General features: G+C 38.3%; 1 protein-coding gene across 7 annotated transcripts in view; it reads right to left on the reverse strand.

Moving 5' to 3' along the window:
• The window catches only part of LOC128696472 (uncharacterized), a 765,910-nt gene that overhangs the window by 156,550 nt on the left and 582,058 nt on the right, over nucleotides 1-27,302 (reverse strand). For all 7 annotated transcript variants that reach the window (XR_011393241.1, XM_070094722.1, XM_070094721.1 and 4 more), the window contains 4 exons: nucleotides 18,896-19,050; nucleotides 16,680-16,815; nucleotides 12,727-12,866; nucleotides 2,890-3,136 (listed from right to left, as the gene is read on the reverse strand). Coding sequence is in view for 6 of the 7 variants with exons in the window: in XM_070094722.1 (XP_069950823.1) it covers nucleotides 2,890-3,136; nucleotides 12,727-12,866; nucleotides 16,680-16,815; nucleotides 18,896-19,050 (678 nt within the window). In the remaining variant the exon portion in view is untranslated. The remainder of the gene's footprint in view (nucleotides 1-2,889; nucleotides 3,137-12,726; nucleotides 12,867-16,679; nucleotides 16,816-18,895; nucleotides 19,051-27,302) is intronic.

Genomic DNA, 27,302 nt, shown 5'->3' on the forward strand with positions numbered 1-27,302 from the left:
CGGTTCAGGGGGAGTGACCTAGTAGCAACCAGTGAAGAGGCGGGGCCAGGAGCTTGGACTCGACCCCTGCAACCTCAACTAGGTGAGTACGCACACACACACACACACACACACACACAGGCAGACAGAAAGATGGATAAGCAGAGCTATACAGACAGACAGACATATAGACAGACAGATAGATAGACAGACAAACATACATGTTTGTGTGTAACAGTGAAAACAAATAAAGCCAGGGTTCCCTGGAGCAGTGCATGATCATCAAGTGTCACTCCACTGCTGCAATACAAATAAATACAAATACAAATATTTATTTCATTGTAAAGCTTACAATGTGTGGTTTACATGTTATAAGATTTTAATTACAATGATGGCCACCATCGTGCCTAGGCACTTCGAGCAGACTAATACTAATTCTTACACTATTTTGATATAGGTCATATTTGAGCAGTACATCTGAACTTTTAAATAGGTACTTAATTAGATACATTCTCAGTTTGGTACAAACATAATTAGGTTTAAAATAGGTAGTCAAATCAGTTAACATTAGCACAAATGGCAGATTTAGTAATGGGACTCGATTTGTCTTGGCACGATACACTGTTTCTATTAAAGCCATACTGCAGGAGTATCTTAGAGAAACTTAGGATTAACTTAAGATTTAATAGGCAATATCTTTATTAGGAATTGTACATTTACAGTCCTTTGGGTGGGTGTAGGTGGAAATTATGGGGGAATTACAGATAATAATAAGTCTATATTGTTTTGATGTGTTCATGATACAAAAAAGAGAATTGGGTGGTTTTCACTTGGTTAGCTGATGATGCAGTGCATTAGGGAGACGAGATGTTTTTTAATGGTAGTTTTGAAAATGGTGGTCGAGTCTGAGGTTCTAGAGTTTTCAGGCAGGGAGTTCCAGATTCTAGGCCCTTTTATGTACATCAAACTTTTGTACAGGTTGGCCATCACTAATCCGGCAATCAGTCATTCGGTTCCATCAGTAATCCGGCACTAATTTCGGCTAGCATAATTTCATCATTACACTGATTCAATACACAAATAACCCACACATAAAAGAGAGAAGCTTACGACAACGTTTCAGTCCGACTTGGACCATTTACAAAGTCGGACCGAAACGTCGTCGTAAGCTTCTCTCTTTTATGTGCGGGTTATTTGTGTATCATTCCAGTCACGGTATTGTGCCTTTTTTTTTTGTTACACTGATTCAAATCATTATATTGACTCAAATTTCATCATAATACTAACTCAAAATTGTGCAGATACTGTAGTTGTAAATCCACAGCAGCAAGGCAGTAGAGGAGAAAGCAGTTATGAAAATGAGGAAGATGTAGCAGATAATCTCTATTGATAGGTTAATTATGTGTATTCTAACCTAACCACCCCATAATCCGGCACACTACAGGTCCCAATAATGCCGGATTAGTGATGGCCGACCTGTATAGGTTTAGCCAGACATGGGGAATGTCATACAGATTTTTGAGTCTGGTGTCAAGTCTATGGGTCCTGTTGCAACTATCAAGAAATTGTTTTAGTTCTGGGTTAAAATTACAGTTTGTGGTTCTGTAAATGTAGGTTGCACAATAGTAGGTGTGAATGTTCTGAACGGTGAGTAGGGGGTGAGTGGGGGTGTGTGCTGTCTTGCATTGGATTGCGTGATAATTCTTATTGCGGCTTTCTGTTGGGTTATTATCGGCTTTAGGTGAGTTGCTGCTGTCGATCCCCATGCACAAATAGCATAGGTGAGGTAGAGAGGTAGAGATAGATGATGAATAGTACAGTGTGAGCAGGGCTGATTGTGGTACGTAGTAACGTATACTGGAGAGGCTCCCAACTGTTATGGATACTTTTTTGTTTTTTGTTGGATATAGGTGTTGAATTTTAGGTTGCTGTCAAAGTGCAGGCCCAGGAATTTGCCCTCATTATGTTTAGCAATAGAAGTGTTGTCAATCACTACATTCAGCTGGGCAGCACCTGTTCTGTTCCCAAACAGAATGTAGAAAGCTTTGTCAGTATTAAGTGTAAGTTTATTAGCAGTCATCCAGGTTGATATTTTTACTAGTTCTTTGTTAACAAGTAATGTCAGCAGTTTAGTGACACTCATCTTAACATCATGCTTCAAGGAGCTTCATATGTACTCCAGCATGTCTTAAACATTGCTGAGACCTATAAATACTTTGTATATATTTCTAGACAATAGTAAATGACCAAGGGAGGTAAAAATGTTCACCTGTCAGTGTGTTTGTGACTATCTGAGTACTATTTCAGTACCTAATATTAGTGTCAGAACAAAGACTGGCTATGAAATCACAAGAACTACTATAAATTGTAATTATCAAAACATAAAAATTATATAAATTAAAAGAAAAAAGAAAAAAAAAAAAAGGTATATCGGCAACACAGGACACAACAGGACTCGATGCTGCTGTCAGGTTAGCATCCAGAGCCAAATTTGCAAGCTTACATCTTGGTAAATACTGATCCTAAAAATTTTTTTCATTTGATAACGTGTAGAATAATGCCCTCTTCATTTAAAAAAAAAAAAAAAATTCAAAATATTTAGAGCACTGGGTGAGTGAACACAGAACTATGTTTGGACAGTTTAAGGGTTAAAGGATACTGAAAAACAGAAAAACAAGATTTCTTAACATCTACAAGAACCAGAGGCTACATCCTAAAACTTTGAAAAATGCAATGCAAGGGGATACTAGAGCAGTAGTAGTAATACAGTGTAACCATAGGAAACTAAGAAAATTATATGATAAATTAAACACTGAAGATGGAACACCATTATAGCTCTGCTCCTGTAACCAATATACAGTATCAGAGTACAGCATACAGATGTAATGTACTTGATAAAATTATCAGTACCTCTCTCATAAAAGAAAGATCTCTCTGGAGAAAGTATGCATGCTGCTGAAGGTCATGTTGCCGACACAGTGCCAAAGCATGTTCATGGGGCCGCCACTTATGTTGCTCTGTTAAGGTATCATGAGTTGCACTTAACTGATCAGCCAACCAAGGTTCAATACGGGAAAATATGGAATGTGTATGCTTGAGCTCCTCTCGCCGGGAACGTTCACCCTCCTCGTATATTCTCTCTACTTCATCTAGTGCCCTGTAAACATGGAAAAGAATTAGAGCTTTGACTTATAATAAACCAAATACCAAAATAAAACAATAAAATAAAGTCATTACAAAAATGTTTTGTTGATATTCAGTAGTAAAGTTCGACTTACGGCCATTTCGACTTACGACCGGTTTCTCGGAACTGGTAGGTGTACTTGCTTAACATTCTTATTTATCAGTCAAGAAAGAGTTTCATCATGTATGCCCTGAAAATGTTATTTTTTCAAGATTAAGTTGTCTACTAATCAAACACTGCCGCACATATGACAATACTCATAATTACCAAGGGAAGGTTCTAAAAAATGCTAAATGTGAATAATAACATGATGGAACTCCAGTTTTCATTCCGTTCCAGAAGGTTGGTCGAAATCCGAAATGGACGAAAACCAAAGTAATATTTCCCATAAAAAATAATGTAAATCCAATTAATCCGTTCCAGACACCCAAAAATATTAACAAAAAATACATTTTATAGAGAATAACTACAGTTTTACATACAGAAAAAATGAAAAAAATATAAAGGACTAATTTTAATGAATAAATGAACATTTAAATCACTTTTACCTTCACTGAAGAGACTTATTGGTGTATGGAAGACAAATCCATTCATTCCCTAGGCTTTCTTAACTTGTTTATCTCACTCAAAATTTTTTTTCATATTTTCTGCAAAATTTCTTGACAGTGCCTCTCCCACTCTATCATCTGCTTTCCATTTGCACTCTCTCACCTTTGCACTTCTATACTTTTCTTTTACTCTCTGTATACTCTACTCTTCTTATAACACTTCTGGTTTGTAAAAACCTCTCATAAGCTACCTTTTTCTCTTTTATCACACCCTTTACTTCATCATTCTACCAGTCACTCCTCTTTCCTCCTGCACTCACCCTCCTATAGCCAAAAACTTCTGCCCCACATTCTAAATATTGCATTTTTAAAACTCTCCCAACCCCTCTTCAACCCCCCCCCCCCACTACTCATAATTGCTCTACCCCACCTTTCTGCCAATAATTGCTTACATCTCACCCTAACTTCCTCCTCCCTTAGTTTATATACTTTCACCTCTTTCTTACTTGCTGTTGCCATTTTCCTTTTGTCCCATCTATCTCTTACTCTAACTGTAGCTGCAACTAAATAATGATCCAATATATCCATTGCCCCTCTATAAACATGTACATCCTGAAGCCTACCCATCAACCTTTTATCCACCAATACATAATTTAACAAACTACAGTACTTTCATTACGTGCTATATCATACCTATTATCATATCATATCATACTTATTTATCCTCTTTTTCATAAAGTATGTACATGTATTACTTATTACCAAACCTTTTTCTACACATAGCTCAATTAAAGGCTCCCCATTTTCATTTACCCCTGGCACCCCAAATTTACCTACTACTCCTTCCACAACATTTTTACCCACTTTAGCATTGAGATCCCTACCACAAGTACTCTTTCATTTGGTTCAAAACTCCTCATGCACTCACTCAACATTTCCCAAAATCTCTCTCTTCCATGGGGAAGTGGAACAGAATTCTTCCTCCTTAAGTCATGCGTGTCATAAGAGGCAACTAAAATGCCAGGAGCAAGGGGCTAGTAACCCCTTCTCCTGTATATATTACTAAAAGGAGAAACTTTCATTTATCCTTTTGGGCCACCCCACCTCAGTGGGATATGGTCGGTGTGTTCAAAGAAATAAAGATATACAGTGGATCCTCATTTTTTGTAATTAATCCATTCCAGAGAGTGTGACTAATGGTGAAATTGACGATTTGCGAAACCATTTTCCCCATAAGAAATAATGTAAATCCAATTAATCCATTTCAGACGAAAAGTATTAACAAAAAAATATTTTTTTTTACATGAAATATAGACTTACATACACAGAAAACAATGAGACATGAAGAATAAAACAATAATAACATCACACTTACCTTTATTGAAGACTCTTGTTGGTGCATGAATAAAATATGTCATTACATATGTTAGGAATTGTGGAGGCGGCAGGGGAGTGTATTTGGAGGCAGGCCAAGATAGTCCTTCAATATGACACTAGTATCAACTCTACAGCTTATTTATCCATCACAATTCATCTAATATGACATAATAAACAATATTAATAACATAGAAACATGACATATACTCTAGAATGAATAAATACACAATGTCATTACATATGTCACGAGTGGTGATGTGCTTTGTTGTTGGGTGTATAAGGGCCACTGAAAGCATAAGCCTTGCATAGTGGTGGTGAAGGCCAGCAGAGGCGGTGTTCTCAGTAGCCCTATACAACTCCAACAACATTGGAGGAGTTAGGTTCGTGCTGTCCTTTTTCTATCGATTAATCGCTTAACTTACTTGCTACACTGTTAATGCTACACTTTATCACTGGCTGGTGCTATAGTCTTTATTGACTCGTGCTGCTTTAGTATCATACATATCATAGAATCACTGAAGAAGGTACATTCTCCCCTCTCTCTTCCTCCTCCACTTTGGTACTTTGCTACGAGTTCTTTCTTGAATTCTATTGCGTTTCTCACCTTCTTTACCCAAGGCCTAGAGCTTTCTTTGGAGCCAAGGCGGCTTATTTAGCAGTTGCAAGCACTAAAACAAATGGAATATTATGAAATGTATCGTATGAACGCATGGGATCGTCCACACTCGCTGATAAACAAAGGCACACTGGCTGTGAATGGAGTGTGGGGCCACTCGGGGCCGTGAGTACACATCTGGGATGAACAACTATCTGCGAGTCAAATGACAATTCAAGAGTCAATATTTTGACAAAAAAAGTTACAATTTTCGAAAATTAAGACTTCCAATGCTTACAAAAAACGAGGGTCCACTATATATATATATTTTTCTTTCAACAAACCAGCCATTTCTCACCGAGGCGGGGTGGCCCAATTACTATTAGACATATGGTAAATATCTTTCTAGATATATACAATACTATTGGAAATAAGGCTGCACTATGTATTTTCTTATTTTTATTGTAAAACATAAAACACATGATACAGCATTTAAAAAAAAGTCAGTCATTAACCCTTTCAGGGTCCATCCCGTAGATCTACGGCTTCACGTTGAGTGTCCAAACCGTAGATCTACGCCAAAATTCTAGCGCCGTCAAATTTAGCACGAAAGCGCTCATAGGCCTACAAGTGAGAGAACGGGTCTGCGTGGTGACTGTGCGCCATAAACAAAAAATCTAGGCGCCCGCATAGCATTGTGGGAACGCCGGCTCAGTTACCCTTGTTCACCATGCCTCGTCGCAAGTCAGCTCTCACTCCCCGGAAAATTGGGACTCTCCTCTTCCTATCTGATAGTTCTGACACTGATGGAAGTGGAAATGAAGACGAATTCTATGGCTTTGATCAGTTAGTGACCGAAAGGAATGACCAGAATATTGATAATAGTGCAGAAAACCCTGACAATCCTCAACCTTCTACCTCTGGTGTGGGCACTCGTGACTCATGGTCGGTTGTGCCTCAACGCAAGAGAAAACTAATATTTTCGCATGGCTAGGCCTCTGACTTCAGTAATGATGATGATAGTGACGTGGATTGTGATTTTATTGCGCTTGACGATCATTCGAGTAGTGATAGTGAGGAATCATATTCACCAGTGAAGCGTCGGTATGTTCGCCGCCGCATGCGCTCGGGTAGTGTACCCTATGCTGTGCCCAGGGGATGGAGTACATCCCGGAGTACATCCCGTAGCCCTACACCAGGTTTAGATAGTGATAGCGAGGATGATGTGGCTACACTTGGCATGGATAGACCACAGGCATCAGTAGATGGTGGTAGTGGTGATGGTAGTGGCACGGCCATGCGTGACTCACCAGCCCAGGCTGGGACCCACGGTGCTGACTCGTCAGTTTAAGGACAAAGTGGAGTGTCAGCCACCAGCCCACCACAACCACAACCACCTGCAAAACCAGCCTATGATGTCCAGTATCCACCAGCAAACCGTATCTGGGATTGGCAGCAAAATCCCAATTTTGTTCCCAAGCCCCACCACTTTGATGACTCTCAAAGTGGAATTCTACCTACTTGTCCCCTTGGAACCATGGCCAATGAACTGGAATTCTTTGAATTATTCTTTGACCAGCCATTGATGGAAACTATTGCCAGGGAAAGTAATAAGTATTTTGAGTACACCATTGCAAATACGATCATATCACCACAGTCAAGACTACACAGGTGGAAAGAGACGACTGTTGCAGAAATGTATTTGCTTTTTGCAACAATAATGCTTATGCCTGTCAAGACTACACAGGTGGAAAGAGACGACTGTTGCAGAAATGTATTTGCTTTTTGCAACAATAATGCTTATGCCTGTCAAGACTACACAGGTGGAAAGAGACGACTGTTGCAGAAATGTATTTGCTTTTTGCAACAATAATGCTTATGCCTCATGTCTATAAGCATAATATAAAAGCATACTGGTCCACAGATCAGCTAATTTCTACCCCGGTCTTCAGTGAAATCATCCCAGTGAACAGGTTTATCTTACTGTTACGTATGTTGCACTTCTCTGACAAAACCAGGCCTGACAGAAGTGACAGGTTATACAAGATTAGAAATGTTTTCATGTATCTCAAACAAAAGTTCAGCATATACTTTTATCCATTCAAGAATCTTGTAATTGACGAGTCTTTGATTTTGTTCAAAGGTAGACTGTCATTCAAGTAGTATATACCGAGCAAGAGGAAACGCTTTGGTATAAAACTGTTTGTACTCTGTGACTGTGACAGTGGTCTGGTGTTGGATACTGTTGTATACATGGGAAGTAAAACATTGAAAGATACCAAGATGTTATTGGGTATCTCAGGTGACATAGTGAGAAACATGATGGCACCTTATCTTGGTAAGGGGCATACATTATATACCGATAACTGGTACACAAGCCCATTACTCAGTGATTTCATGCGAGTGAACAAGACAGATGTGTGTGGCACAGTGCGTTCTAATCGTAAACATATGCCCAGGCTCAATGCAGGTGCTCGTGGTGATGACGTGCAGGTGTTTACTGCCAATGACATCATGGCATTACGGTGGCATGACAAACGAGATGTCACATTGTTGACAACCATTCACCGTAATGAAATGCAAGACAGTGGCAAAGTTGATCGAGTGACTAATGAACGTATTCGAAAACCAGTGACAGTGATTGATTATACACAAAACATGCGCTTGGTTGACAAATGTGACATGCAGATTGGTTTTGTTGATTGTGTTCGTAAGAGTTACAAGTGGTACATGAAACTTTTCTTCCATCTCATGGACATTTCAATGCTCAATGCATATAATATGTACCAAATAAAGACTGGCAACAGACCACCGTATGGTGAATTTTGTTTGTCTGTTGTCAGACAACTCATAATGAAGTACCAGGTAAGGACACCTACTATACAACAAGGTCCTCGAATTCCTCAGGCTATACCCAAGCGTTTGAGGAGGGAAGGTGATCATTTCATAATACAGCTTCCTTCAACTCAGAAGAAATTTGCTCAGAAGAGATGCATCGTCTGTGCACAAACAAAACGACGGCAACAAAGACGCAAAGACACTTAGTTTATGTGTGAGGAATGTAAGGTGCCTCTGTGCATGGTGCCTTGTTTCAAGGAGTTCCACAAGCTCCAGCAGTTCTAAAACCATGTCCCGTGATTGTAAATATGTAAATATATGATAGAACATTAGTATTATACAAGATTTGTACATGTTTATTGTAATAAACAACAGTGGTAAACGATATGATAATAACTTAAGTGCGGTTATTGTGTTCAATACATTGAATTTATATATGTACATTATATACAGTATTGGTCTCTCAGGCCCCAAATGTTAGTAGGAAAAGAAAAAAATTGCAAAAGAAAAGAAAAACTATAAAAACCGCTAAATAAAGTAATGCGCGTATGTGGAATTCGTCGATGTTGCCGCCACCACATCATTTTGGACAAACTTCTTGGCACTGTATCTCGGTAAGTACTGATCAGAAATTTTTTTTTTGTCTTATTACCTTCACAAAAATATGCTCTTTAATTCTGTAAGAAAAAATAATTTTTTTTTTTTTTCAAAATTTCTTGGACACTGGAGCACCACTTCAGATTTTGGCCTTGGACCCTGAAGGGGTTAAAAAAAACTATTACAGTACTATACTAAATTTTTCTCGCAAAAAGTATGTTAGCAAGACAAGTTTTGTGAGAAGCACATAATATGCACAGCATTTTGGCCATATTTAAACAATACAAAATACAGTGGACCCCCCTCATAACGATCACCTCCCAATGCGACCAATTATGTAAGTGTATTTATGTAAGTGCGTTTGTACGTGTATGTTTGGGGGTCTGAAATGGACTAATCTACTTCACAATATTCCTTATGGAAACAAATTCGGTCAGTACTGGCACCTGAACATACTTCTGGAATGAAAAAATATCGTTAACCGGGGGTCCACTGTAGTGGAATAAAAAGCAATACAGGTCCGCCATCACAAATCCGGCAATCAGACATCTGGTTCCATCAGTTATTCGGCACTAATTTTGGCTAATATAATTTCAAATTTCCAGGGTCGCCACATCAACTTGCTGGTATTGTTTAGTGGCACTACTCGCCGCATAAGTCATTCCAATTTCTTTTTCTCCATTTATTCTTATAACCTGCTTACTTTTAGCCCAAGCCATGATTCCAACGAATAAAAGAAATGCTTCTCATTGTGTAAGGCACACACACAGCACATTGTCCATAAAAGATAAGATGGCTCTGAAGCCACTGTCGGTTGCCACGAGCTCAGTCTTGTGATGCAAGGGAATATGCTTTATTATTACACTAATATCAACACTACAGCTTATTTGCCTATCACAATTGATCTAATTTTTTTTTTCAACAAACCAGCCGTATCCCACCAAGGCAGAGTGGCCCAAAAAGAAAAATGAAAGTTTCTCTTTTTAAATTTAGTAATTTATAGGGGAGAAGGGGTTACTAGTCCCTTGCTCCCGGCATTTTAGTCGCCTCTTACAATATGCATGGCTTACGGAAGAAGAATTCTGTTCCACTTCCCCATGGAGAAATTGATCTAATATGACATAATATGCAATATAAATAACACAAAAATATGTTAAATACTTCAGAATGAATAATATTTGGCATAATACCGAGCAGTTTGACGTAGGTATGAAGAGGATATAGGATACAAGTACCATTCTCCTATCCCTGTCTTGGGGGCTTATATTAGAGAAAATGGAGTGTAGCACAGCTAACTGTGATATACACTCGTAGTGCACCATAAAACTGAAACAAAAAACTATTTACTCTACACAGATTATCATACATAGCAGCATATGCATAGAGAACCTAGGATAACCCAGAAAAGTCAAAGTAACTTATTTCTAGTACCTGGCTTGGACGTGCCATATATGCTTTTTGGTAAATAATTATTTTTCTCAGTTGTTTGTTGGGCTGTCTTATTGAAACGTGGGCAATGTATGATGGAAAGATGCTTCTTAACGTACACCAAAAAAAATCGGACCATAAATAACGGAGTTCACTTCTCAGCCATTAGCCGCCTCTTAGTGATATATTTTCGTATGGTTTTTATGGTTGTATTCTTGTTTTTTTCGTCTCATTTGATAGAATGGAAGATATATTACAGAAATAGATATGATTTTGATTGGTTTCACGAAAAAAGTACCTTGAAATTGAGCTCAAAGTAGCGGAAATGTTCGATTTTTGCCGATGTTCAATGAACTTTCTTGTGTAAGTAAAGCTGGGTAACTGTATTAAATGTATTCTAACCTAACCACTCTAAACCAGCAAACTCAGTAATCTGAAACACTACAGGTCCCAATGATGCCGGATTTGTGATGGCGAACCTGTAATAATGATTCAATAAAAGTTGAAGATAATTAATATATCTAAAATCTGGAGCAAAAAGAGTATAGTGGTGTGAATAATAGGTTTTGAATGTTGCAGCAAGGAGGAGAATAGAGGGAATGGAAATGTCATTTTTGAGTGCAATGTGTGGTGTGAATATTATGCAGAGAATTCGGAGTATGGAGATTAGGGTTATATGAACTGTGATGTTGGTGCCTTTCTGGCAAGACAGTGATTGGATGAGTGACAATGAAAGTGTTTTCTTCTTTGTCAGGTCACTCTACCTCAGTAGGAGACAGCTAGTGTATTAAAAAATTAAAGAAAGCTAAGCGAGCCATGATGTAATTAATTAAGACAGTAGTAAAAATAAATTGATAGCAATTAAAAAAATGACTGTTCAGGAAATTTGTTGTAGGAATTTACATAGACCTCACAAAATGGTAAAAGCACAATTCCAAACGAACCACGGAACACGTGGGGTTTGAACCCATGGCAAGCGAGTCCTAAAATTCACAAGTCAACGTGCTGAGGCAGCTTTGAGGGTATTTGAGCCAGAGTTTGCCACAGCCACGCTGGTGTGGGATTCATCTGTAAAGACCTGCATTTGTGGTCACAGTGGGGTCCATGCTAACTTCCTCATAGTGTACAGAAATACTATATCTAGTGGGATGAATCTTATTAGAGCCAGATGGCCCAGTGGTTAACACACTGGCCTGTGAGTTTTAGAACTAGTAACTTGCATGCTTTCAAATCCACACCCATTCCCTGATTTGGATTAATTTACATAGACATATATGACTGGGCTATTTAAACACACCATGTGGTACTTGGTTAAGCTGTACTTGGAACTTTTTTTTTTTTTTTTTTTTTTTACACTTCAGCCGTCTCCCACCAAGGCAGGGTGACCCAAAAGAAAGAAAAACCCAAAAAGAAAGAAAAAACTTTCATTATCAGTCAACACTCATACATAATCACTGTTTAGATAACCACTTCAAACTGCCAATATCCCAAACCCCTCCTTTAAAGTGCAGGAACTGTACTTCCCATTTCCAGGACTCAAGTCCGGCTATAAGTTTTTAATTCATCTGATATGTTATTCCATCTGATATGTTATTCCACTTCTTTGGCCCTTTAATTTGAATAGAATTTCAGTAGCTGTTCAAATTAGCACCTGTGATATCAAAGAAGTATTTGTTGCTAGTGTGATGCCTGTGTTTTATGTTACAATTTTCCAGGAATTTCCTTAGATTAGCATCATCATTACAGTGTAGTGTTCTAAAATGTGGAGTGAACAGTAAGCATGAATGGCTTTTATAATTGGGACTTGAATAAGGGCACCAGTGTGTTGCTTATAATTAGAGTTTGTGATGATTTTGACAGCTGCCTTTTGTTAGGTAATGAGTGGTACAGGGTGAGTTGCTTAAGTGAATCCCCAGGCAAAAATCCCATGTGTGAGGTATGAGTAAATTAAGAAATAAGTAACATATTAGCAGCAATGATTGCAGAACATAACAGCATAATTTAGAGAGTATCCATAGAGTCTCTGACACTTGTTGATATATGTTAAACACGAGCATTAAATTTCAATTTGTTGTCCTTAATCATCAATTATACACCTTAAAACTGGAAAGTAAACACCTAGGTATATCTCTAGAGCAAATTAATGTAATAAATAAACACATGTGAGAAGACTGAAATACCTGTGCATAAGTAAAACTGCTTTAGCATGATTGATTAGTAGTAATGGAACGGAGGGACCAAGTTCCTGGAGGCCTGGGTGTGCCAGGATTACAGTATATACACGACCCAAATATTCCTCTTGTACTAGACGATTCCCTTCCTGTAAAATATAAGTTAACAAGTAACAAGCGAGTACATTTAGTTGCAGCATTATTACCGTATATATTTATGCATGTACAGTACAGAAAATTCTCAATTTAACAAATTTTAATTTAACTCTTTCAATGTTGGTCCAGTTACATCATGGCTTTGAAGCTAGTGTCGGTCCCACAGTATGATGCCTAAGCTTACTCAGATAAGCTGTGAGCAGTAAATTTGGTCCTAGATATGAGAGAATGGGTCTATGCAGTAAGTGTGCACCATAAAAAAAAAAGACTGTGCTTTTGGTTTAAAACATCGAATTTGCAATGTATTTTTGTATGGTTTTTATGGTTGTATTTTCGGTTTCTTGGTCTCATCTAACAGAATGGAAGATATATAACAAAAATAATGATGATGTTGATTAATTTTGTGACTGAAAGTAGCTTGAAATTGAGCTTAAAGTAGTGGAAATGTTCGATTTTTGCCAATATTCCAGAGTACACAAATGATATCACTTGTCCAGTACGTGTCCAACTGACCAGTCTAATATGCATTTAGGAATGCACTGACATTATTTATACAACTACTACAATAATGCAGTAGTCTGCATAAAAGTAAATTTTCTATTTTTTGTGTAAATAATTATTCAAAATGAAAAGTAAGCGTAATACAAGAAGGGCTTGGAGACATGACTAAGGAGCTGAGGATATGTTTATTTAGTGCCAGGAATGTCTGCACTGTTCATTTCTGGACCCTATTTTCAAACTGGCAATTGGTGAATTTTGTGTGAAACTGGCCAAATTACTGATCTCTGATCACTTTACTGGGTAGTCAAAATATGTAAATGGGCAGTTTCTTGTACTCAGTTGATAGAATAGAAGGAATATTAGCAAAATAGCTATGAGTTTGGTTGGCTGTAACAATGGAACTGACCAAAAAAAAGAGCATAAAGTGGGTAAAATTGTCAATGCGTACATATCGTCAAGGCCGCTAACTCTGCGAGAGCATAATTTCGTAGGCCTTCCATCAAATTTCATACTTTTGGTTTCATTACCTTTGGAAAAAGATTCTCTATCATTCCATAAGATAATTTTTTTCTTTTTTTTTTTTAAATTCTTCAACCTTGAGAGCAAGTTTACAAGCAGGGGTCACGACAATGAAAGAGTTAATAGACTTGGGAAATTGGCGACAAAATCTGCTGGGTCCACTGATTCAGAATCAATGAACAAAGTGCATTGGTTAACGTAATAATCTCATCTCTATATACCCCCTATTAGTTAGTTAAATTAAGGATTTGCTGTGTGAGTGTAATTATCTGTGTGTATTTAAAGAAGAGATCTATGCTTATGTTCCCCTTTGTCTTTACTTTATGATAAGATATTTTTTAAATTTCCACTTTTTGATGAGCATGCTCCTACTGAGATTTTGCAATCACATGATTGAAGTCAGCTCATTTATACTTGTCAGTCACACTGTACATCCATCTGTCATGATAAACATGTAATAAATTTCTATGATCTCAAAAATTCTTCAAATACATGTACTGTGTTTGAAACTATCAAGTGAAGTTAGCCATCTTGAGGGATGAACATTAGAGATATCTACAGAGGCTTTAGGTAGAAGGCTGGAGGAACAATGTGAACCTGTGGCCAGCTGGCCTGTTCCACAAGGTTATTAAATGTGACAATGTAATCCTCAACTATTAACAGACTTGTAATTAGTTTATCAGAGCATGTATTGTAGAGGCACATCATTCATATGCTCTGTCATGTGAATGATGTGTAAGTATTGTATGTACTCTGTATTTATTTTACTTTTGTATCTTTTTTATGCCTAGCTGTATCGAGCACTTTAGACACATTTGACATTGACAAAACATTCTTTTTCACTCGCCAGTGATTTTCACTTATCAGCAGGGGTTGGGAATCTAACAGCCACAAAAAAAGAGGGCTCTCCTGTATTTGTTAATCATAGTGGCTTGGTGTCCAATATGGGGAGTCAGCAACCCATGACATCACAAGTAAAACCTCAATACTCTCTCTCACAACCTATCCCAGTTCTCTACTACTCTGTAAGTAGAATCATTCAAATGCCATCTACTACTTTGAGTAGTTGTACTTCCTCTAATTTCTTTGGCACTGCTTTGTTGCATGCAATTATATATCTTTAGCTACAGGAGTACATCTATAATCTTGATGTCCCATTCTTTATATCTGTTTAAAATTCCAATACAGAAATTTTGGCACACCCAAAGTCTTTTTTAATTTATTCTAGGCACATATCACTATTTAAAATGAAGTACAGTACTTTGTTCTCTTCTGAATCATTTTTTTTTTTTTGAACAATGACCTCATCTGTGAGATTACCTGATTGTAATTACTGCACCCTCAGTAGCAGAGCTAGACTCACAGCAAACTGTGATAAGTATTTAGTTTAACATACACATTAAGTTTCCTTTAGTTGTAGCACACACTATCTCATACTGGATCTCATTACAACAATCTATCATTCAACAATATTTGTGAAAAATATCTGTCAATGTCTTTTCTACAACACTTTTTCCATCATCTGAAATTATGGCCTAGCTTTCTGTTGACGGTGTCAATAAACATTCCTTATTTATTTTCTCGCACATATTCTTTCATGAATCTCCATGGGGAAGTGGAACAGAATTCTTCCTCCGTAAGCCATGCGTGTCATAAGAGGCGACTAAAAATGCCGGCAGTAAGGGGCTAGTAACCCCTTCTCCTGTATATATATTACTAAATTTAAAAGGAAAAACTTTTGTTTTTCCTCTTGGGCCACCGTGCCTTGGTGAGCTACGGCTGGTTTGTTGAAAGAAAATTCTTTCATCAACTCACAAATGTTTATCTTATGTATATAATGCATGTGGTCACTTAACTGGAATTTCAGGTAATTAGTGCCCAGATATCTAAGTATTCATGAGGGTGAATTTTAGTAGTGCACCCCACAAACATTTACTGACTGACATGAATTATTCTTATATTTATGTGTGAATCCATGTATGGAGCTACTTTCTACTGTGTCACTGTCCAGCTCATTTCTTAGCTGTTCTTTTACTGAAGAAGTGTTCAATTTCTCTTCATGTTTCCTTATCTGGATCCTACTATGGTCTTAAGCCTGTTCTTCTTTACGTTGTCTGTGTCAAGGAGTACTTTATATGTTATAAGTGTGTGATTCCTATACTGCATTCATTGCCATTTATAAAATAGATGATTTTTAACCAGCAGAGATGTCTCCTTAGCTCATAAATTATTAACTCTGAATATTTTTAATGTTTTCTTCTGATGTACTTAACATTAGATTTGTTTTCATTTAAAGTAAAGATCATTAAGTAAGCAATATCTATAAAAACTTGTTCCAGCCCTAAGAATCGAAAAAGCAACAGAAATTTTTTTGTGAACAGTAACACTAAAACCCTGGAGTGTAAATATGATGTAAATTAGTTATTTTCAAAGGTATTATTATGCTACTACAATGTTCATTTCTTTCATCTATATGGCATCTATTACTGAAAAATGTATAATTAAATACATCAAGAGTTTCATGCCTGGTTTATCTAGAAGCATAAATCTGCAATTTAAAAATGACTACAATCTTGATGCAACAAATGCACAGAAAGTGAGACAAACAATGAAACTGACAGATTCATAAGAGATTACTTCTCTAATAATGTTACCTAATACACCTTACTTGTACAAACTACATAAAATTTAAAATGTAAGCAATTAATAATTATTTGTATGATCATGCAAAACCTTAGCAAACAGAGTGCTTGCCATTGTTTGTAAAATAATCATAATATAGTCACCTTTTCAACCTCATAATCACTAAGATTTTGTGCCTTGAGATCTGCAATAACTTTCTCTCTGAAGTGCAGGAACCAGCCCCGAGCTTCTTTTTCCAGTATACCAACAAGCACTGGTAATGCTTTCTTCATAAGTTCCCTAAAATAACAGGCAGTGTAAATAATACAATATTTATAAAAAGTAGAGTAATATAGATAAACTTGTATTAACTGAGTATACATGAACCCACCATCCTGACCTTGTAATCTGGTAAGATCTACCTTAATCTGATAGCTCTCATTGTGACTTGAAGATCTGCTGTTGTCTTTTGCAATCTGTCATCTTTTGTCATTACTATGTGTGATGTTTCCAATTTTCAAAACCTTGCATTAGGATTGAATTAATTCATGTAGTCGTTTGTCTGTCTAATCCAGCTGTTAGTCCAGGTGCACTTACAGCTTTTCCATGTTCTCGTTGGCTTCTATTTTCATCATTAATTTCACATTACCTATGTGTGTGTCTATGTGGATTGTGTTGGATGTGGATTACTTTATTCTTTTATGAGCTGTGGTATCATAACAGCTCTTGGCTGTTATGATATACAATCTTCAGTTTTTCTAGAATTCAGTAATTTATATGTGCTGTACATAAAACACTTCTTTTGGTATATTCGTATACATAACAAATTATGTATGGTGTATTGTACTGGGGACAGAACTGGAGGTCATGCATTTACATTGCCATGGATTTAACCCTCTGACTGTTTCGGTCATATATATACGTCTTACGAACCACCGTGTTTGACGTACATATACTCATAAATTCTAGCGGCTTCAAATCAAGCAGGGGAAAGCTGGTAGGCCCACATGTGAGAGAATGGGTCTGTGTGGTCAGTGTGCACCATGTAAAAAAAATCCTGCAGCACGCAGTGCATAATGAGAAAAAAAACTCCGACCGTTTTTTTTAATTAAAATGCCGACTTTGTGGTCTATTTTCGTATAGTATTCATGGTTGTATTCTAGTTTTCTTGGTCTCATTTGATAGAATGGAAAACATATTATAGAAATAGAGGTGATTTTGATTGGTTTTACTATGAAAAGAACCTTGAAATGGAGCTCAAAGTAGGGGAAATGTTTGATTTTTGCCAATGTTCAAAAGTAAACAAATGATGCCATTTTCCAACAAATGTCCAAGTAGCCATTCTAATATGCAGTCATGAATGGGTTGACATTATTTGTACAATTATTACAATATTGCAGTAGTCTGCATAACAGTAAATCTTCTATTTTTTGTTTGAATAAAAATTCAAAATAGAAAGCAAGAGTAATATCAGAGAGGCCTGTAGACATGACTGATGAACAAAGAAAATGTTATTTTAGAGCCAGGAATGTCTGCATTGTTCATTCTGGATCCTATTTTGAAATAGTAACATTTTTTAATTTTTGTGAAATTGGCCAAATTGCAAATTTCAGACCACATTATTGGGTAGTTGAAATTGGTAAATGGGCAGTTTCTTGTACTCAATCGATAGAAAAAATGGAGTTCTAAAGAAATAGCTATGAGTTTGGTCAACTGGAACAATGGAATTAGTCGAAAATAGGGCTCAAAGTGGGCGAAACTGCCGATTTGTAAATATTGCAGATTACCTGGAGATTACCTGGAGAGAGTTCCGGGGGTCAACGCCCCCGCGGCCCGGTCTGTGACCAGGCCTCCTTAGGTCAGTGTCCCAGGATGCGACCCACACCAGTCGACTAACACCCAGGTACCCATTTTACTGATGGGGAACATAGACAACAGGTGGAAAGAAACACGTCCAATGTTTCTACTCTGGCTGGGAATCGAACCCAGGCCCTCACCGTGTGAAGCGAGAGCGTTAACCACCAGGCCACCAGAGGTCGCTAACTTTGCGAGAGCGTAATTCCGTCAGTTTTCCATCAAATTTCGTTCTTTTGGTGTCATTACAATCGGGAAAAGATTCTTTATCATTTCATAAGATTTTTTTTTTTTTTTTTTTTTAAATTTTTGCAACACCAGGAGACACCTCAGGATTGGGGTTGCGACAGTCAAGGGGTTAAAGAGCAGCTAAATTCTTCAATAACATTGTGTGTACATGATCAACTCTGCCTTGGAATTGCATAAAGATTCTTCAGAGAAACATTATTTCACACTACCATAAAAACTTATTCTTGTGCCCTAAAAATAGGTCAGTTTACTCACCCCAAAATTTATGTATGTGTACCTGTTAAAGAGCCGGAGATCCAGCTCCAGGCCCTGGGGAGTAGTGAAGATATATGGTACTGGTGGCTGTTTCTCATCTGTCAGCTGAAATTTCTCTCTTGTGGCACGCTTTATCTGCTGAACCATCCACGAGCATAGGCCTTCTACATCACCATCCTATAACATTACAAGAGTAACATGGTTAGTTTTCAAAATTACTCAATTACACTTTCACTATATTTTATGATGCTGTAATGCCAAGTAGTCTACTTGCTTAAATATATGACTGTATAACAGATGCATCACCAACATTATTCATAACATGAGAAACAATTAAAAAGTTAGTGGACTCAAGGATTTCTAATCACAAGAATTTAGAGTTGACATAATGGAATAGCATGAATTTTCATTATCAGTCAACACTTTCACCATCACTCATACATAATCACTGTTTTTGCAGAGGCGCCCAGATATGATAGTTTAGTCACTCCAAGCTGCCAATATCCCAAATCCCTCCTTTAAAGTGCAGGCACTGTACTTCCCATTTCCAGGACTCACACTCCAACAGCTTGTCAGGTCCCAAAAAACCATTCGTCTCCATTCACTCCTATCTAACACGATGACGCATGCTTGCTAGAAATCCAAGCCCCTTGCTCACAAAACCTCCTTTACCCCCTCCCTCCAACTTTTACGAGAATGACCCCTACCCCGCCTTCCTTCCCCTACAGATTTATATGCTCTCCATGTCATTCTACTTTATTCCATTCTCTCTAAAAGACCAAACCACCTCAACAACCCCTTTTCAGCCCTCTAAATACTTTTAGTAACTCCACACCTCCTCCTAATTTCCACACTTCGAATTCTCTGCATAATATTTACACCACGCATTGCCCTTAGACAAGACATCTCCACTGCCTCCAGCTACCTCCTTGCTGCAGCATTTACAACCCAAGCATCATACCCATATAAGTGTGTTGGTACCACTATACTTTCGTACATTCCCTTCTTTGCCTCCATGGATAATGTTTTTTGTCTTCACAGATACCTCAACGTACCACTCACCTTTTTTGCTTCGTCAATTCTATGGTTAACCTCATCCTTCATAAACCAATCCACTGACAAGTCAACTCCCAAATACTGTGGTACCCCGAGTTTCGTACAGCTCCTAACTCGAACAATTATGTAAGTGTATTATTGTAAGTGCTTTTGAAAGTGTATTTTTGGGGGTCTGAAATGGACTAATCTAACTTACATTATTCCTTATGGGAACAAATTCGTTCAGTAACGGCACTCGAACAGCCTTCTCCAACGAATTAAAGTGGACCCCCGCATAACGATTACCTCCGAATGCGACCAATTATGTAAGTGTATTTATGTAAGTGCGTTTGTACATATATGTTTGGGGGTCTGAAATGGACTAATCTACTTCACAATATTCCTTATGGGAACAAATTCGGTCAGTACTGGCACCTGAACATACTTCTGGAGTGAAAAAATATCGTTAACCGGGGGTCCACTGTATGGCCGAAACTCGGGGTACCACTGTACATGAAAACATTCATTTCTTCCATATTCCTTCTCTCCAATGTGATATTCAATTTTTCTTTATTTAAATCATTTGATACCCTCATCACCTTACTGTTATCTATATTCACTTCCAACTTTCTACTTTTACACACCCTCCCAAACTCATCCACTAACCTTTGTAACTTTTCTTTAGAATCTCCCAAAAGCACAGTATCAACAGCAAAATGTAACTGTGTCAACTCCCATTTTGTATTTGATTCCCCAAAATTTAATCCCACCCCTCTCCCTAATACTCTAGCATTTACTTCTTCTACAACCCCATCTATAAATATAGTATTAAACAACCATGGTGACATTACACATCCCTGTATAAGATCTACTTTTACCAGGAAGCAGTCTACCTCTCTCCTACACACCCTAACCTGAGCCTCTCTATCCTCATAAAAACATTTTACAGCATTTAGTAACTTACTACCTATTCCATACACTTGCAACATCTGCCACATTGCTCCCCTATCCACTCTATCATATTTTTTTTTTTTTTCCAACAAGTCGGTCGTCTCCCACCGAGGCAGGGTGACCCAAAAAAGAAAGAAAATCCCCAAAAAGAAAATACTTTCATCATCATTCAACACTTTCACCACACTCACACATTATCACTGCTTTTGCAGAGGTGCCCAGAATACAACAGTTTAGAAGCATATACGTATAAAGATACACAACATATCCCTCCAAACTGCCAATATCCCAAACCACTCCTTTAAAGTGCAGGCATTGTACTTCCCATTTCCAGGACTCAAGTCCGACTATATGAAAATAACCGGTTTCCCTGAATCCCTTCACTAAATATTACCCTGCTCACACTCCAACAGATCGTCAGGTCCCAAGTATCATTCGTCTCCATTCACTCCTATCTAACACGCTCATGCACGCTTGCTGGAAGTCCAAGCCCCTCGCCCACAAAACCTCCTTTACCCCCTCCTTCCAACCCTTTCGAGGACGACCCCTACCCCTCTTTCCTTCCCCTATACAGTGGACCCCCGGTTAACGATTTTAATCCGTGCAAGAGGGATAATTGTTATGCGAAATAATCGTTATGCGAATGAATTTTCCCCATAAGAAATAATGGAAATAAAATTAATCCGTGCAAGACGCCCAAAAGTATGAAAAAAAATTTTTTTTACCACATGAAATGTTAATTTTAATACACACAAACTGAAAAAGGCATGCACAATTACATGACACTTACTTTTATTGAAGATCTGGTGATGATTGATGGGATGGGAGGAGGGGAGAGCATTATCTTCTTACTGTTTAGAAGGGGAATCCCCTTCCATTACGACTTGAGGTAGCAAGTCCTTTTCCGGGGTTACTTCCCTTCTTCTTTTAATGCCACTAGGACCAGCTTGAGAGTCACTGGACCTCTGTCGCACAACAAATCTGTCCATAGAGCTCTGTACCTCCCGTTCCTTTACGATTTGTCTAAAATGGGCCACAACATTGTCATTGAAATAGTCACCAGCACGGCTTGCAACAGCTGTGTCAGGGTGATTTTCATCTATAAAGGTTTGCAGTTCAACCCACTGTGCACACATTTCCTTAATCTTTGAAGTAGGCACAATGGATTCCACAACTGGCATAGGCTTCTCAGGGTTAGCCCCAAACCCTTCAAAATCTTTCTTAATTTCCATACTAATTCTCACCCTTTTTACCACAGGGTTGGCACTAGAAGCTTTCTTGGGGCCCATGGTCACTTATTTTCCAGAAACAGCACCGAAAACACTGTAATAATACGAAATATTCCGAGTGTATGCTTGGATGTTACCGCGGAGGCTGGCTGGTAAACAATGGGACGGGCGGCACATGTGAGGGCACATTGGACGCGTCTCGGACGAAAATCGGTGAGCGGGTTTTTAATCGGTATGCGCGGCAAAAATTTTGCGATAAAAGTAAGCGATATGCGGAAAAATCGCTATGTGATGCCATCGTTATGCGGGGGTCCACTGTAGATTTATATGCTTTCCATGTCATTCTACTTTGATCCATTCTCTCTAAATGACCAAACCACCTCAACCCCTCTTCTGCCCTCTGACTAATGCTTTTATTAACTCCACACCTTCTCCTAATTTCCACACTCCGAATTTTCTGCATAATATTTACACCACACATTGCCCTTAGACAGGACATCTCCACTGGCTCCAACCGTCTCCTCGCTGCTGCATTTACCACCCAAGCTTCACATCCATATAAGAGTGTTGGTACTACTATACTTTCATACATTCCCTTCTTTGCCTCCATAGATAACGTTTTTTGACTCCACATATACCTCAACGCACCACTCACCTTTTTTCCCTCATCAATTCTATGATTAACCTCATCCTTCATAAATCCATCCGCCGACACGTCAACTCCCAAGTATCTGAAAACATTCACTTCTTCCATACTCCTCCTCCCCAATTTGATATCCAATTTTTCTTTATCTAAATCATTTGATACCCTCATCACCTTACTCTTTTCTATGTTCACTTTCAACTTTCTACCTTTACACACATTCTCAAACTCATCCACTAACCTTTCCAATTTTTCTTTAGAATCTCCCATAAGCACAGTATCATCAGCAAAAAGTAACTGTCAATTCCCATTTTGAAATTGATTCCCCATAACTTAATCCTACCCCTCTCCCGAACACCCTAGCATTTACTTCTTTTACAACCCCATCTATAAATATATTAAACAACCATGGTGACATTACACATCCCTGTCTAAGACCTACTTTTACCGGGAAGTATTCTCCCTCTCTTCTACACACCCTAACCTGAGCCTCACTATCCTCATAAAAGCTCTTTACAGCAATTAGTAACTTACCACCTATTCCATAAACTTGCAACATCTGCCACATTGCTCCTCTATCCACTCTATCATATGCCTTTTCTAAATCCATAAATGCAATAAAAACTTCCCTACCTTTATCTAAATACTGTTCACATATATGCTTCAATGTAAACACTTGATCTACACATCCCCTACCCACTCTGAAGCCTCCTTGCTCATCCGCAATTCTACATTCTGTCTTACCTCTAATTCTTTCAATTATAACCCTACCGTATACTTTTCCTGGTATACTCGGTAAACTTATTCCTCTATAATTTTTACAATCTCTTTTGTCCCCTTTCCCTTTATATAAAGGGACTATACATGCTCTCCGCCAATCCCTAGGTACCTTCCCCTCTTTCATACATTTATTAAACAAAAGTACCAACCACTCCAACACTATATCCCCCCCTGCTTTTAACATTTCTGTCATGATCCCATCAGTTCCAGCTGCTTTACCCCCTTTCATTCTACGTAATGCCTCACGTACCTCCACCACACTTACATTCTGCTCTTCTTCACTCCTAAAAGATGGTATACCTCCCTGGCCAGTGCATGAAATTACCGCCTCCCTTTCTTCCTCAACATTTAAAAGTTCCTCAAAATATTCTCGCCATCTACCTAATACCTCCCTCTCCCCATCTACTAACTCCCCTACTCTGTTTTTAACTCTATCATATGCCTTTTCTAAATCCATAAATGCAGTGAAAACTTCCCTACCTTTATCTAAATACTGTTCACATACATGCTTCACTGTAAACACTTGATCTACACATCCCCTACTTAAACTAAAGCCTCCTTGCTCATCTGCAATCCTGCTCTCTGTCTTACCTCTAATTCTTTCAATAATAACCATACCGTATACTTTACCTGGTATACTCAGTAAACTATTTTTTTTTTCAACAAGTCGGCCATCTCCCACCGAGGCAGGGTGACCCAAAAAGAAAGAAAATCCCCAAAAAGAAAATACTTTCATCATCATTCAACACTTTCACCTCACTCACACATAATCACTGTTTTTGCAGAGGTGCTCAGAACACAACAGTTTAGAAGCATATATGTATAAAGATACACAACATATCCCTCCAAACTGCTAATATCCCAAAACCCCTCCTTCAGAGTGCAGGCATTGTACTTCCCATTTCCAGGACTCAAGTCCGGCTATATAAATAACCGGTTTCCCTGAATCCCTTCACTAAATATTACCCTGCTCACACTCCAACAGATCGTCAGGTCCCAAATACCATTCGTCTCCATTCACTCCTATCGAACACGCTCATGCACACCTGCTGGAAGTCCAAGCCCCTCGCCCACAAAACCTCCCTTACCCCTTCCTTCCAACCTTTTCGAGGACGACCCCTACCCCTCCTTCCTTCTCCTACAGATTTAAATGCTCTCCATGTCATTCTACTTTGATCCATTCTCTCTAAATGACCAAACCACCTCAACAACCCCTCTTCAGCCCTCTGACTAATACTTTTATTAACTCCACACCTTTTCCTAATTTCCACACTCCGAATTTTCTGCATAATATTTACACCACACATTGCCCTTAGACAGTAAACTTATTCCCCTATAATTTTTACAATCCCTTTTGTACCCCTTCCATTTATATTAAGGAAGTATACACACTCACTGTCAATCCCTAGGTACCTTCCCATCTTTCATATATTTATTAAACAAAAATATCAACCACTCCAACACTATATCATCCCCCTGCTTTAACATTTCTGTATTGATCCTGTCAGTTCCTGCTGCTTTACCCCCTTTCATTCTATGTAATGCCTCATGCACCTCCTCACACACTCACATCCTGCTCTTCTTCACTCCTGAAAGATGTTATACCTCCATGGCCAGAGCGTGAAATTAGCGCCTCCCTTTCTTCATCGATATTTAAAAGTTCCTCAAAATATTCCCATCATCTACCCAATACCTCCAGCTCCTCATCTACTAACTCCCCTACTCTGTTTTTAACTGACAAATCCATTTGTTCCCCAGGCTTTCTTAACTTGTTTATCTCACTCCAAAAATTTTTCCTATTCTCAGTAAAATTTCTTGACAGTGCCTCTCCCACTCTATCATTTGCTCCCCTTTTGCACTCTCTCACCAGTCTCTTCACCTTTCTTTTACTCTTGGTAGACAGCAACCACCCAGGGAAGTACTACCGTCCTGCCAGATGACTGTGAAACAAAAACCTGTAACTGTTTTGCATGATGGTAGGATTGCTGGTTTCTTTTTCTGTCTCATAAACACGCTAAGATAACAGGGATATCTTGCTACTCCTACTTACACTTTGGTCACACTTCACAGACACGCACATGCATATATATATATACATACATCTAGGTTTTTCTCTTTTTTCTAAATAGCTCTTGTTCTTTTTTATTTCTTCTATTGTCCATGGGGAAGTGGAAAAGAATCTTTCCTCCGTAAGCCATGCGTGTCGTATGAGGCGACTAAAATGCCGGGAGCAATGGGCTAGTAACCCCTTCTCCTGTATACAATTACTAAAAAAGAGAAGAAGAAAAACTTTATAAAACTGGGTTGCTTAAATGTGCGTGGATGTAGTGCGGATGACAAGAAACAGATGATTGCTGATGTTATGAATGAAAAGAAGTTGGATGTCCTGGCCCTAAGCGAAACAAAGCTGAAGGGGGTAGGAGAGTTTCAGTGGGGGGAAATAAATGGGATTAAATCTGGAGTATCTGAGAGAGTTAGAGCAAAGGAAGGGGTAGCAGTAATGTTAAATGATCAGTTATGGAAGGAGAAAAGAGAATATGAATGTGTAAATTCAAGAATTATGTGGATTAAAGTAAAGGTTGGATGCGAGAAGTGGGTCATAATAAGCGTGTATGCACCTGGAGAAGAGAGGAATGCAGAGGAGAGAGAGAGATTTTGGGAGATGTTAAGTGAATGTATAGGAGCCTTTGAACCAAGTGAGAGAGTAATTGTGGTAGGGGACTTGAATGCTAAAGTAGGAGAAACTTTTAGAGAGGGTGTGGTAGGTAAGTTTGGGGTGCCAGGTGTAAATGATAATGGGAGCCCTTTGATTGAACTTTGTATAGAAAGGGGTTTAGTTATAGGTAATACATATTTTAAGAAAAAGAGGATAAATAAGTATACACGATATGATGTAGGGCGAAATGACAGTAGTTTGTTGGATTATGTATTGGTAGATAAAAGACTGTTGAGTAGACTTCAGGATGTACATGTTTATAGAGGGGCCACAGATATATCAGATCACTTTCTAGTTGTAGCTATACTGAGAGTAAAAGGTAGATGGGATACAAGGAGAATAGAAGCATCAGGGAAGAGAGAGGTGAAGGTTTATAAACTAAAAGAGGAGGCAGTTAGGGTAAGATATAAACAGCTATTGGAGGATAGATGGGCTAATGAGAGCATAGGCAATGGGGTCGAAGAGGTATGGGGTAGGTTTAAAAATGTAGTGTTAGTGTTCAGCAGAAGTTTGTGGTTACAGGAAAGTGGGTGCAGGAGGGAAGAGGAGCGATTGGTGGAATGATGATGTAAAGAGAGTAGTAAGGGAGAAAAAGTTAGCATATGAGAAGTTTTTACAAAGTAGAAGTGATGCAAGGAGGGAAGAGTATATGGAGAAAAAGAGAGAAGTTAAGAGAGTGGTGAAGCAATGTAAAAAGAGAGCAAATGAGAGAGTGGGTGAGATGTTATCAACAAATTTTGTTGAAAATAAGAAAAAGTTTTGGAGTGAGATTAACAAGTTAAGAAAGCCTAGAGAACAAATGGATTTGTCAGTTAAAAATAGGAGAGGAGAGTTATTAAATGGAGAGTTAGAGGTATTGGGAAGATGGAAGGAATATTTTGAGGAATTGTTAAATGTTGATGAAGATAGGGAAGCTGTGATTTCGTGTATAGGGCAAGGAGGAATAACATCTTGTAGGAGTGAGGAAGAGCCAGTTGTGAGTGTGGGGGAAGTTCGTGAGGCAGTAGGTAAAATGAAAGGGGGTAAGGCAGCCGGGATTGATGGGATAAAGATAGAAATGTTAAAAGCAGGTGGG

This window comes from Cherax quadricarinatus, chromosome 47 (genome assembly GCF_038502225.1).
Source record: "Cherax quadricarinatus isolate ZL_2023a chromosome 47, ASM3850222v1, whole genome shotgun sequence".
Classification (NCBI taxonomy): domain Eukaryota; kingdom Metazoa; phylum Arthropoda; class Malacostraca; order Decapoda; family Parastacidae; genus Cherax; species Cherax quadricarinatus.